This window comes from Buteo buteo, chromosome 3 (genome assembly GCF_964188355.1).
Source record: "Buteo buteo chromosome 3, bButBut1.hap1.1, whole genome shotgun sequence".
In the NCBI taxonomy this organism is placed as follows: domain Eukaryota; kingdom Metazoa; phylum Chordata; class Aves; order Accipitriformes; family Accipitridae; genus Buteo; species Buteo buteo.
In genome coordinates this window covers 9,712,082-9,725,703 of record NC_134173.1, presented here as the reverse complement: position 1 = coordinate 9,725,703, position 13,622 = coordinate 9,712,082, and the positions used below count along the sequence as shown (strand labels likewise).

Here is a 13,622-nt window from a genome sequence, read left to right as displayed (position 1 = left end):
AAACTCGCCGAGGGTACGCTCTGCCCCATCATCCAGATCATTAATGAAGATGTTAAACAGGACTGGACCCAGTCTTCACTCCTGGGGTACCCCAGTAGCTACTGGCCTCCAGCTGGACTTTGTGCCACTGGTGAGGTGTCATCTGCTGATGATTTGTGGTTTTCCATTTGGTGGGATATACAGGTGTTTGTGTTTAGGGAGGTATTTTTCCTCACTGTTTTTGGGAATACTGAAAGTAACGAGATGAATTTTAGGGTTTTCTTTCTAATTGCTACATTAGACAACCCTTAGGACAGGATAAGCAATGCTGCTCGTCAGCGGCCTTAGTGTTCCTAGTATGTGCTGGTGGCCTAGAAGACTATGTTCCCTGATGAAGACCTGTAGCAAATTCCCAGTATTAACAGAGAATTTCTCTGGTTAGTGAATTGTCTTGCTGTTACTCTCCGTACAGTATTAATTTTAAAAAGTGTAGCAATTTATTATTATAAGCATTTTTAATCGAAAAAGATGAATAGCAAAGTGTTACTTTCTTGTATACTCAGTTCATTTGGTGATAGTTTATTTTTGGACTTAAGATTTAGCAGTATTACACTGTAGTGAGTCTGAGTGGAGCTGAATTTTTTCATAGCAGCATGTATGATTTGGATTTGTGACTACAAAAACAGTGTCGATGACATACCGGCGCTTTGGCTTTAGCGGAGCAGTGTACAACCTCAAGACTTTTTTTTCACTCTGGATCCCCAGCCCTCAGCCCTTGAGTAGGCTGGGGGTGGGCAAGAGACTGGGAGGGGATGTAGCCAGGACAGTTGACCCAAACTGGCCAGAAGGATATCCTGTATGGCATAATGTCATGCTCAGCAATCACAGTTGAGGTAAAGGAAGAAAAAGGAGGGGGACAGGTGGGGATTTAGCTTCCAAGGTGACTGTTCAGAGACTGTGTGGGTATAGGTCTGCTTGTGGGGAGGTGAGTGACTGGTTTTCACATGTTTCATCTTGGTGTGGTTTTTTTTTTCTTCTCCCCCCCCTTTCCTTCACCTATTAAACTGTCTTTATCTCAACCCATGAGTTCTCTCACTTTTGCTCTATTTTCTCCCTGTCCTGCTGAAGGGTGTGTATGTGAGTGAGCTAGAAGCTATGTGGTGCTTGGCTGCTGGCTGGGGTCAACCCATCACAAATACACAGTATTGGAAATTATGATAATAGGGAACAGCTGCAGCTGCTCCTGGTTTGTTTTGAGCTGCTTATACACTCATTACATTTAAGCTGTTCAGAGTAAAACTTTTCATGCTGGTATAAGCCTCAAATTTAGAGATTTCTGAATACTTCTAAAGCATAGTCTTTCAGTCACTTCTAGGAAAAATGAAGAAAAATGCCATTTTCATTTATGGAGTATTTTTAGATTATGAAGGACTCAATTTTGTGAAGTGATTATTGTCTTTCCTGCATGTGCTTTGTGCTAATTGGACACTGTCCGAATTACGTTTGACTAAGTAGTTCAAATGCATTTTTTTAAATCTAGACACTTACATAGCATTTCCTATTCTCATTCTCTTTTTTATATGCACTTCTCCATGAATTCTCTTACGTGACTGTATTGAATAGAAGGCTCTTTCTTAGTTTCTTGAAAATATCCCAGGCAGGAATAAAGATACATGAAATATTTTATTTTGGTGGGCTTGCAAATCTGCCATAGACAGTGCTTTTCCTTCAGAATACAGCATTGCAAAGAGACAAATTTAACTGATGTGGGGAATAAGTCTGAAGAAGTGTTGAAGTGATCCGGAAGAAGTGTTGAAATTCTGAAAATGGAATACTTTTATTTTTTCATTTTGGCTTTTAATGAGCAACATTGAAGAGAATACATTTGTTTATAGTAGTGTATACTAAAATATAGATATTTGTAACTCTTGCTTTTACAGGTTTAGAACATGTGGTTGAAATCAGATTTGAAGGAAGAAAAGAGCCACATTATGAATGCAAGCTGTGTGGGTTGAATACAGAGATGGCACCTATGATAGAACATCTTAGTGGATATAAACACAGAAGAGCATACATCGTGAGTAATTTTGATGCATTTTGATCACAATTTCTTTATGATACTCCCCTTTTATTTTTTTTCTACAAATAACTTATGTCAAGTTTGAAGTTAAACCCCCACATGATAAATTGCTAATACTTGTATGGTTGACTCTTCATGGGTCAGATCAACGTGAACAGCTGTGAAGCTGTGAGCTGTTGAGGAATTGCATTCCAGAGGTATGTGTCCGTATCTGCTCAAAGTCTGTTCCTAAGTGTTTTGATTGCCTCCAAGATCAGGTTCCTAGAACATTGCGGTTCCTTCTTATTCCTCAGCGTGCGCATAGCGTTGTTGGGTATGGTACAGAGCATGTTACCTTTTGGTAGCAAGCTTTGCATAGTATCCATTTTTTGTTTTGAAGACTACTTAAGCAACTTTTAACATTAAAATTTAATTAGTTGTGTTACAGAGAAGAAACTAACTCATAATGTTCAATACAATGTTTACCAGTCTTTTGGGAGCTTGTCTGAAAGGTGAAATGTGCGAATTTTTTAATATTTGATGAATTTTGATATTGACCATTTCAAGCTGTTTTTGTCAACAGTCTAAAGAATTTCCAGATAAAATGAAGAAAAAGAAAACAGATGTAAGAGAATGCAAAGTCTCATTTTTCAGACGGATAGCAGGAGAGCTAGAGAAGACTGAAGGTTTAAAAATGTATAAGGTAATTGGAAGTAAATGTAAAGTATCTGGTAATGTGTCTTTTATCAGTGTATTTATGTTTGACCTAGTAAATTTTAAAAGTACTGCTGTCAAAGCTTGTTACATTTCTGTGTGTTTCTAGGAAATGTAGTATTAAATTGAACTAAGGCTTAACTTAAAGTTGCCCTACAAAATCTGGAGAAAAGAACAGTAGTATTGAAATTCGTTTGAAAAAACAAAGTTGTTTATTTCTAAGAAGTTAGGGTTTTTAGATAGAAAATGTCCAATCTGAGTTCAGTGTTTCAGAAATTTTACTGCTTTACTTCAATGATTTTTGCAACTTAAATTTTCTCAAAGGTAAGCAAATTTTCTCTCAAATTTCATTTATATTTACCAGATTATGTATTTATAAAATTATGGGCTACACTATGCTGGGATAAATAAAAGTACTTGTTCCATTTCTAAAGGCAGTTGCATTAGAGACTGTTAGGAAATTTTGATCAGAAAATCTAATATGAAACTATTTCTATCCCTAGATCGAAGGTTACGTAAGACCAAGTACCTCACGTAAGTCTATGAATTACTTGAATGTAATAGATATGACATAATTGATATTTGGCCTAATTTGAATTAGTAGCTGAACTCAAAGGGTTTGACTGATTTAAAACATTCAGCTTGTAATAGCACAAAATGTTTTCAGAGATTTTTCCAGTTTTTGTGAATTCAAAATGAGGGGAGAAGGGAATTGCTAGTCATGCAGTGTTTCTCAGACATTTTTAAACTGCTTGGTTCTGGATGTATTTAAGATAACTAGATTAACTAGTAATTTGCTAATCAAGGAAAGTGGAAAAAGTATGGAAAAATGGTATTTGATGGGTTTCTCTTAATAAGCTGATAAAGCCTTCTCCACCTCATTTCAGTCATCAAAAGACATGCTGAATCACTGGTAAAAGTGGAAGTTACCGTTCTTTAGGAAGCGCATTGGAACAAGCAATGGAAACCAAACCCTCAAACATAAAACCAGCATCTTCCCTCATATAGTATGTTTGAGTTATGTCCTTTGTTACTGTAGATGTGCTTTGATGCTTAACAATGCCAACCTGACGAAATACCTACTTGCTACCTTTTGACCCTAATATTAATATCAGTGGCAAGGTAGGTTTGATTGAAATGGGTGACGGTTGCATAGATCAAAAGAGTTTGTCAGTGTGAATCCTGCTGTAGGTGCCTACCATAGCAGTGCTTCTTTTGGATTGATCATTGGTGGCTTCTGTGGATTGTACCTTTTAATGTTGGTCTGCAAAACGAGGTGGCAGAGACCCTTTTTGAGCTCCATTTGTCTCTCTTGTGAAGAAGAGGGAATGTGACCTAGTAATCTAGCTCAGTAATTCTCAGTTCAGAGTAAATTGACATCAACACTTACTGACTTCTGTAGAACTGGAGGACATGCTCAGATATCAAACTAGAACATCAAAAAGAGCGATCCCACCTAGTCCTACATGATATGAAGAATTGGAGGAACAGACAAGAGTGAAGTTGGCCGCAAACGCGTTGTGTCATTCAGTATTAAGGTTTGCTTTGGATAGGCGGTAGGGGCAATATCAAGTGAATTCCAAAAAAAGAAAATAATGCTTACTGGTTTAGCAGCTGTGTGTCTTTAGATCATATTGGCAGAGAATGACTTCCAGCTTCAAAGTTCCTTTCTGAAAGCAAGAGTGAGTTTGAGGATATGATTAAGAAAGGCTGTTTGGTGGCATATACTACTTTGCAAGTGGCAAACCAGACATAAACACCAAATTTTGGCTGCTGCAGAGATCATATGCAAAAATAAGATAAGGGTATGTATTCTTTTATGTATATATATACAAGTTCTGGTATAATTTAGTCTCTGAATTCTGCCTGCATCACTTTTTTGTTTTCCTTTCTAAAAACTACTCTTAATGCTGCTACAGAATACAGCAGCAAACTGGAAATAAGTCCAGAGATTTACTTTGCTATTTTGGAATAGTCTTTTCAGACTGAATTATTGCTTCCTTGAAGTTGTAGCAGATACCTGGAGAAGCTTGTCTGTATCTTCAGTGGGGAAGTGGTAATTCCATGTGTCAGTACAGGATGGGAAGTGACAGACTGATCAGTCTTGCTGAAAAGGACTTGGTGGTTATGGTGGATGCCAAGCTGAATATGAGCCAAGAGAACGCTCTCGTTTCACATAAGGCAAATCTCATATTGTGATACTTCAGGAGGAGCACAGGCAGCAGACTGAACAACAGTCTTATCCCCTACTGTTTGATGCTGGTAAGACCAAACTTGGAATACTGTGTCCAGTTTTGTTCCTTCTAGTTTAAGGGGAAGATGGAGAAATTGGAGATGGTCCAGCAGAAGATTATGAAGATTCTCAGGTGTCAAGAGCATGTACCTAGGATGAGGGTTAGAGGCAGCTGGGCTTGATTAGAATGGGAAAGAGGAGGGTAGGGGGTGATCTTAGAATCTTATAACTGCCCTTCAAGCATCTGTAGACTGCTACAAAGATGATAAAGCCAAAGTTGTTGGTAATTGTAGGCAATGTAACAAGAGATGGCAGCCACAGATAGCAGCTCAAGGGGCTGAACTCAAGGGAAAACTTCTTCCCTAGAGGGTAGTATAGCACCGGAAAAGGTTATCCATAGGTAGTGAACTCTTCATCCTCAGAGGTTTTCAAGACCTGGCTATACAAAACTAGAATCTTATGTTGGCAGTAGTCCTGATTCAAGGGAGAGATTGGACTAGATGGTGGAACTGGAAGTTACTGTGTGGTCACAGAGCTGATGCCATCAGAATTGCAGAGATGTAATGCAATAGTTTGTATGACTGGAGTGCTGTAATGGATGGGTATGGGCTCCTTATGAAAGATGGCATAGAACATGACAGTAGAAGTGCGGGATGCAACAGTGCCTTTTTTGTGTAGAGCCATGGCTGGTGGTTGTTGAGATCTTATGGGTCAGGACTAGGGGGAAGGCCAACAAGAACAACATCATGGTAGATGTCTGCCCCTCTTGAACAGGCAGTCTGTAGCAAGGCTGTCTTTACATGATGGAAAGAAACCTCCCAACTGCAGGTCTCAGTTTTCTTGGGGGGATGGATTTTTGCTGGAAAAGCAGAATGGCAAGTTGCAAACAATCCAAAAGGGAGTTTTTCATGCGGGTGCTGGATGAGTCGACAAGAGGAAGTATTTCACAGAGAAGGAGAAGAGTCAGGAATGTGATGGTCAATGGCAGCCTTCATTGGAGTGATCATAAGATGGATGCAGGTTAAGACCCTCTGGGGAATGTGGAAGTTACGTATCAGACTAATGACCTTGGGCTTCAGGAGAACAGACTTCAGCTTCTTCAGAAAACTAGTAGTCAGGATCCCTTGAGAGACTGCTTTGAAAGGAAGAGAAGCCCAAAAGAGCTAATCAGTCTTCAAGGAGAACCTCCTCAAAGAACGGAAATGATCCATTCTGCTGTCCAGGAATATGGGCAGGCATAGCAGGTGGCTAGTGTGTTTGAGCATGGAACTCCTAGCTGTTCTTAAATGCTAAAAGGAAGCATACAGAGAACAGAAGCAGAGGCAGGCTGCCAAGAAGAAATGTGTAAGTATTGCAGATATATTTGGGGTAAAAATAAGAAGGCAAAGCTTGCATGGAGGTGAAAGGAATATGAAGGGCAATGGGAAGGCTTCTGCAGGTGTGACAGCAGCAAAAGAAGGTGTGGGCCTGCTGCTAAGCAAGTAGCCTGGTGATGAAAGACGTGGAAGAGGCTGAGATATTTGTAGCTTTCTTTGCTTTGGTCTTTACTGAGAAGGTCTGCTCTCAGATCTTTGTGCGTAGTTGTAAAGTTTAGCAGAGAACAGCATTAACCACTGTAGAGAAGGATCAGTTTAGGGAAGAGCAAATTGAGCATATACAAGGCCATATGACAAAAAGGGATGCTTCTGGTGTTGAGGGAGCTGTGTGCTCCCTCAGAAAGTCTTTGAAAGGTCATGGTGATCAGAGGAGTTCCTTGGGGACCTGAAAAAAACTAAATATGCTTATCTTCAAAAGTAAAACAGGGCTACATGCTGTCCCAGACCTTATAAAAAATTATGGGGCAAGTCCTCATGGATGTGATTTACTGGTGTGGGAAGGTCAGGAAGGTGATTGGGAAGAGCCAGTGTGGATTTGACAGGGACAAAGTGGGTTTGACCAGCTTGATTGCATTTTGCAATGACATGGGCTGGCTCTGTGGACAGGGGAAGAAGGATGGATGTAATTTTAACTTTAGCAAAGCTTTCAGCACAGTCTCCCATGTTATAGCCAAACTGGAGAGATAAGGTCAGCCTACAGGGTGGATAAAAGGTGGTTGAACTGTTAGGCTCAAAGAGTAGTTGTCAGTGATTGTAAGTGTGTTGGCCAGTTACTAGTGGCATTCCCCAGTGGTTTCTCCTGGGGACAGGACTGTTTAACATGTTCATTCATGACCTGGATAATGGGGTAGAGTACACCATTGTCAAATTTGCAGTTAATGTCAAATTGGGGGAATGCCTGGTATGTGGTAGAGCAAGACTGCCATTCAGAGGGATCTCAACAAGCTGGTGAGATGGGCTGTCAGAAATCTGAAGTTCAGCGAAGGTACGTGTGAAGTCTTACACCTGGGATGGAGCAACACCCTGCTGGATACAGACTGGATGCTATTGGGCTAGGGAGCAAATCTTATGAACCTGCAGGTTTTGATATACAATAGTATGAACATGAATCAGCATTGCATTCTTGATGCAATGAAGGCCAATAGCATATGGGATGGCATTAGCAAAAGTGTGGCCAGCAGACAGAGGGAAGTGCCTATTCCCTTTGTTAAGGACTCATTAAGCTGCTTCTGGAATACTGTGTCTTGTATACATGAGAGTCAGTAGAGGACTCACCAGCTACAAAAGATCATGAGGAGACAAGAGCATATGATGTGGAGGACAACTTTAGGGAGCTGGGTTTGATTACCTTGGAGAAGGCAGCAGCTAAGGAAGGGATCTGATTACTGTCTTCTGCTACCTAAACCATGGCTACAGAGAAGGAGCCAGACTTCAAGAAGGTGCACAGGGAAAGGACAAGTGGCAACATTCACAGGCTGCAGTAAAGGAAATGCTGATTGAACATTCAGGAAGTTCTTCACAGTGAGTGGTCAAGCACTGAAATTGCCTGCCCAAAGAGGTGGGAAACTGCTTTCTTGAAGACTTATAAAACTCAGCTGGACTTGGGCCTAAGCAGCCTGATCTAATCTTGAGGCTAGTCTTTGTCAAAGTGAGCAGAACTTCAGTGTTAGCTTGAGTAGGGTGAAGTTTCCAACCACTGAGTAGCACTCCTTGTCTCTACCCATCTTCTTTTCAAATGGAGGATTTTGGAGGCTTACTGGAAAGACAGCACAAATTGAATAACTGAAGGAAAATTATTCTAATTGTCAGTGTCCTCATCTTACAGTTAATTGTTTGATTTCAGTTACTTACCACGTATGTAGTGCTTTTCTCTTACCTCTCAGGCTGGACTAGATGACCTCCAGAGGTCCCTTCCAACCTAAGCTTTTTTATGATTCCATCATTCTGCCTGCAGAGGTCCCTCTCATCCTACGTTTCCATGATTCTTAATTCATTGGATATCTTCTGTAAAATGGTGGCAGTCCTTTCCTTTCCTGACATTTGGAAAACTTTGGGACCTACAATGCAACTTCTTGTTGCAACTCATCAGCATGTCTTCAACATCAGGTGGTTAAAACAGTAACACAAGTCTTTCAGCCTCATATTGTAGGGGCAAAGATGTCATATGTCCTGAGAATTATTACTTGTCCTGTTGCTCATAAATACTTAAGAAGTGATAAGTTATGTACCATGCAGTACCTGATTCTCTGAAGCATAGCTACTGTCTTAGACTACCTTGTTTTACTGAGCTTTCCCTCATTCCTCATGCTTATACACTGTACTCACAAGAGAGCTGATGAGACATTCTAATCTCCATTGCGTCTTGTTGGAGACTCAACTATCATACATGCAGCTTTGAGGTTCACTGGTATGTTCACAAGAAAAAAACCAACCAAACCTTTTCACTTTTTGGCATAGAGGAGGCATGCCTACCTCAGTTCAATCCATACTGACTTCTTGTGTGGGATTCAGCTGCCTGAACATAAATGCTGTTAGCGCACAAGTCTCCCATACACCTTTCATCAAGGATGCCTGGTGGTTTCTAAAATGACAGTATGTGCCTAGGTTTAAGCTGCTGAATCCTGCCCTTTAAAGAAACTGCAGGCACTTCAGGGCCAGTAACTGTTCTGTTTGTATAATGCTTCTATTGCAGTAATATGGTAGAAACCCTATGATGTTGCTAATAATTCTTCTTAATTTTCTAGCCCCATCAAAGAAGAAAGCAAGGTGAGAATACTACTCCCACAGGGGAATCAAAAGAGATTTTTTTTTTTTTTAATATCTCTTTACTTGTTAAATAGATCTATTTTTCTGTAACAAACATCATCACGTATGGGGAAAATATTTTATATTGTCTTTCCAGTACTGATTCCTCTTGTGTAAATTGTTCCTTCCTGTCCATGAGGAAATAGTAGCTATGGCTTTTGAAATATTGCCCTGGTTAGGCAGTTCATTAGCAGTGTGATGTACTTGTACAAAAAGATACTGCAATTCAAATTTCAAGCTGTTACCACTTTATTTAGGGTGCCATTGCCTGAGTAATTGTATAAAAGGTACCTCAGTTCATATAGGAAGAAAAAAACCAACATTACTTTAGTCATCTCCTTTAGCTGATCTGTAAAGAAGTTCATTAGTACTACTGATGTCTTTGAGAGTCAGTCAGAATAAGGACCTTTAAGAAATAATAGTATTTTAAATATGCCATAGAAAAAGATGTTCTGTATTGGTAAGTGATACAAATTTGGGAATTGAAATATTTTGATTCTAGATACTATGAGTAAACCTAATTTTTTAGTAATCTTTAGAATGCATCTTAATATTGTCATTTCTTTCTTTTCAAGGCGAGAAGATTACTGTAAGCATGAGGTATGTAGAGGTAGTAATTCTGCAAGTGTCTTATGTTTTAGCAGTTTCCTTATGCTTGCTTTTCATTTTTCTGAAAAACTTTTACTTTTTGGCTTTATTTGCTCTTTTATTACTATTATTGCAGAAGCAAAATAATTGACCTAATGACCAGAGTTTTGTGTTCATCACAGCAGAGGGGAAATGGATACAGTACATCAGGCTGCTCATCCACCTTAGCTCTCATAATTGCTATTCAAAATTGCTATTCAAAGTCACTGAGAGTCTCAGACCCAGTATCTGCAGGCCAGGTCTCCCAACCTGTGCTGCAGTCTCTACCACTGTTTTGCCTCTCTTCAGATCAGAGGTATTCTATACTGAAGGTTTGGTTTAAATCTTGAGATATAGCTAAAGATCTACAATCCTTTTTTCTAACTCAAAGGTGAAACTCAAAATTATCTCTCAAGTTATCGGTCCTGAATAGCACAGGGCACAAACACTGAGAACTGCCTCATTTTTGTCTTAGTAGCAGAGGTTGTTTTGCAATCTGATGTATTCTGTGGTGATGTCTTGCTCTTTTAGGCCTCAGGGTGGTCAGGTACTATGCTAGATGCAGCTGGGCACTTGACTTTTTTTAAACATGAGGTTGGACCTGAGTGAGGAAAGCCTGGGAGAGATAGATCTTGTAGGTATGTAGCTTAGATGTGAAATGTGTTCTTCCTGGTATTGGAAGTAATGCAGTTGTATTTGTAGTAGCTGCTACCTAATTGCTATTGAGGCTCTAACGTTATATGTTTATGGCTGTGACCTAAAATTACTATCTTTTCTTTGTGTTGACTTTTGTTGTTGGATAAAAGATTAAAAAGTCTTGTTTTGTACAAGATGATGCAACAAATACTGTAGTATTCAGTCTTTTAATTTCTCTTCCCCATTCTACAATCCCACAGAATGATCCTGTTCGGAAACAGAAAGCTCTAGAGTTCTTGGTATGTATGTAAAATAATTGTGGTAAGAGTTGCGCAGCTTCACGAGTGTGATGCAATGAATATTGTGAAGGAGCCTCTGATTACTGATCAAACTCATTTGACCACAACATTAATTTCTGAGTTCTATTTTAATGGACTCTGCTCTTTGAAAAGCTAGTGCAGCTGTAGCATAATGTCAGCTCAGAACGACTTGCTGGATTAAATGCGAGCTCTCTACCTGTTCTCTGGATCATTCTTCCCTTTGCTGAGGAGCCACCCTGACAAGCAGTGTTGGCAGCACTGATGTTGCTGAAGTGCTGTTGGCTGCCCATATCTGATGGGATTGTTGATGAGAAGGAGATGGGATTGTCGCTGCCTGCGATGCTGTGGCTAGTGCTGCTGCTGCAGAACCAGACAGCCGAGTGAAACCTGGTGATCCTGAAGCACAGCTGCTGGCGTTGGAGTGGGGAAGTTTTATCAGTTCAGTTGCTGTTAGGAGAGGCATAGTAAGCCTCGGTTTGTCTTTTGGGCTTACGTTGTGAAAATATCTGACCATTTATATTCACCATTTTACTCCATGAAAGTCATGTTCTGTAGCTAAGGCAATTACAAAATTTCATTTGAGTCTGAATTGTGTTTATACACTGAAATCACAAGTAGAAGTTTTGAGATGTATGCTTTGTTACCAACTGAAGAGATTTTTTTTCTCTTTCAGTTTTTCTTCTTTTTTTTTCTTTTAAACTGTGGTTACTTGTGACTTTAGGAAGAGGTAGAGAGAAAGCAAGTCTGGCAATAATCCGTAAACTACCAAAAATGCTTGGTAGACAGTTAATTGATTTTTATCTGCAGGAATCACAGCTATTCCTTACAGCAGACTGTCTATATTCTTTTAACTTACTGTAATCACTTATAAATTGATCTACTTGCTAATCAGTCTCTTTGGACATTAAAAAGACAGGTAGCCATAATTGTTCTGCGCTTTATAGAATTCTATCAGTATCTTTTGGTATCTCTTATTGCCAAAATTACACATAGGAAAATTATAATGGAAACTTTCATCTTTTTGTTAATAAAATGGGGGAATCAAAGGCATTTGATGGTGCTGAAGCTTCTTATTCAATTTTCTACACAGACAACATAAATTTAGGACTTGTGCCCTTCTCCATCTGCAACAAAATGTTCATGATTCACAGTGTGGGAGTGGGACAGACATCCAGGTTTATGTTTTACCTTTTATCAAGCCAAAATTATGTTCACAATTTTATTTTTTCATATGTGTGTGTGTGTGTACATGTATATTATGTATGTCTTCTATATCAACTAATCATATAAACTTGGTTATACTAAAATCAAAATATAACTGATCTGTTTGTGTATATGACCTTCAGCATCCTAATGACCAATTCTAACCATGTTTTTCAACAGGAGACTTTTCACATCACCTCAGACTCAGAAGCAACACTTGTTGTTCATATTACGCAGGAACTCACAGAAGCTTTGAAGGCCTTTTGTGAAAAGAAAGCAGCAGTAAGTAGCTTAACCTTGACCAGAGTTGTTTTACCACTGGGAGGAAAGGAGTGGTTGAATTCATTGTGTTAACACCCTGCCAAACTGTAATAATTCAGGCATAGGTCAACCCCCCCCAGTTAAATATACTTTATTTTTTTTTACAATTTCTAAGTACCAAATACATTAATTGCCTGGCACATTTCTGTTAGTTTTCCATCTGTTTTGGTTTTCTTTTGCATGCTTTCTTCCCATTTGGGGCACTATTTTGCTTCATGATGTCTGGTTGTCATCCTTCCTTTGCAGTTGGTCCCTTGCTTGATAGCTTTTCTTCTAAGGTTAATCAGGCTTTAACTGCTACCCAGATGTGTCACTTCTTTTTTTTGCGGGCATGTAGATGAGTCTTTCTTTCTGGTGACTTGTAGCTCTGCTCCCAATTGAGAGCTTTAATCTGTTAAGACGAAGGAATGCAAGATGTTCCTATCTTTCTGTGGGCCCTTACAAACCTCCATAGCTTCTTTGCATAAAAATTGAATATGTGTAGAAAAAAGGGTCTCAAGAAGGACCAGAAAGTGTACAAAAATGACTCATCACCTCTGGCAGCTACTAGTTCACAAAATTCAGCATGTGTTTTTCTGAAAGGTATTTCAGACTGGTTTCTTAGGCATTAATAATATATTCCATGTGAGCTGAGCTATGGTAACTGTCTTTGTGCAAATGCCACCACCACCTTTTTGAATGCTACACTTTCAGAAATGTCATGCATTTGAATATAATGCAGTTCTCATGAGCTAGTAAAAAATTCTTGCCGTAGCTTAATCTCAGGTGGTAGCTGAGCCTTCCATTCTGCATTCCCCAGCTAGAGACAGGATTTGCGTATGTACCAGTTTTATATTTCAGGCAGGTGATGTTGAGGGATATGGGGCAATAAAGTAAAGTAATTTGAAACAGGTGACATTTGTCTTCCCCAGACACCTTATTCTGTTCTCCAGACACATACCTCTTCCAAATAATACTTTTGAAAATTGCGGTTTAATATGGTAATTGTGAACAACAAAACAACACATCCTACATATGGAGTTTGCTGTCACCTAAAATTGTATTCTGCTAATTCTGCTTTCTGTTATTCTGCTTTCTATGGGGAACTTGCTATTTTTTTTTTAGAATGCTGAAGACTTCAGTTTAAAAGCAGACATTCTGACCTTTTGCTTTATCTAGGTTAATTATACTAACAGTCTGAGGCCCCTGATGTCAATATCTCAGGATGAATTTCCAGGAAAGAAAAGCATCCCAAAACAGTATAAGCCATATGGAAAATCCAAAGGTAATTAGATGTTTTGTTCTACTAGTTTAAGTCTACTCTTAATACTGCACAGATTGTGAAAATTTACTTTTACAGCCAGCCATAG

General features: G+C 39.2%; 1 protein-coding gene across 9 annotated transcripts in view; it reads left to right on the top strand.

Annotated features, from left to right (window-relative positions):
• LOC142028872 (uncharacterized) overlaps window positions 1–13,622 on the top strand; it is a 38,948-nt gene that overhangs the window by 18,040 nt on the left and 7,286 nt on the right. For all 9 annotated transcript variants that reach the window (XM_075022786.1, XM_075022788.1, XM_075022787.1 and 6 more), the window contains 8 exons: window positions 1,920–2,056; window positions 2,622–2,741; window positions 3,256–3,286; window positions 9,106–9,127; window positions 9,742–9,766; window positions 10,690–10,728; window positions 12,133–12,234; window positions 13,432–13,537. In XM_075022786.1, the coding sequence (XP_074878887.1) occupies window positions 1,920–2,056; window positions 2,622–2,741; window positions 3,256–3,286; window positions 9,106–9,127; window positions 9,742–9,766; window positions 10,690–10,728; window positions 12,133–12,234; window positions 13,432–13,537 (582 nt within the window). The remainder of the gene's footprint in view (window positions 1–1,919; window positions 2,057–2,621; window positions 2,742–3,255; window positions 3,287–9,105; window positions 9,128–9,741; window positions 9,767–10,689; window positions 10,729–12,132; window positions 12,235–13,431; window positions 13,538–13,622) is intronic.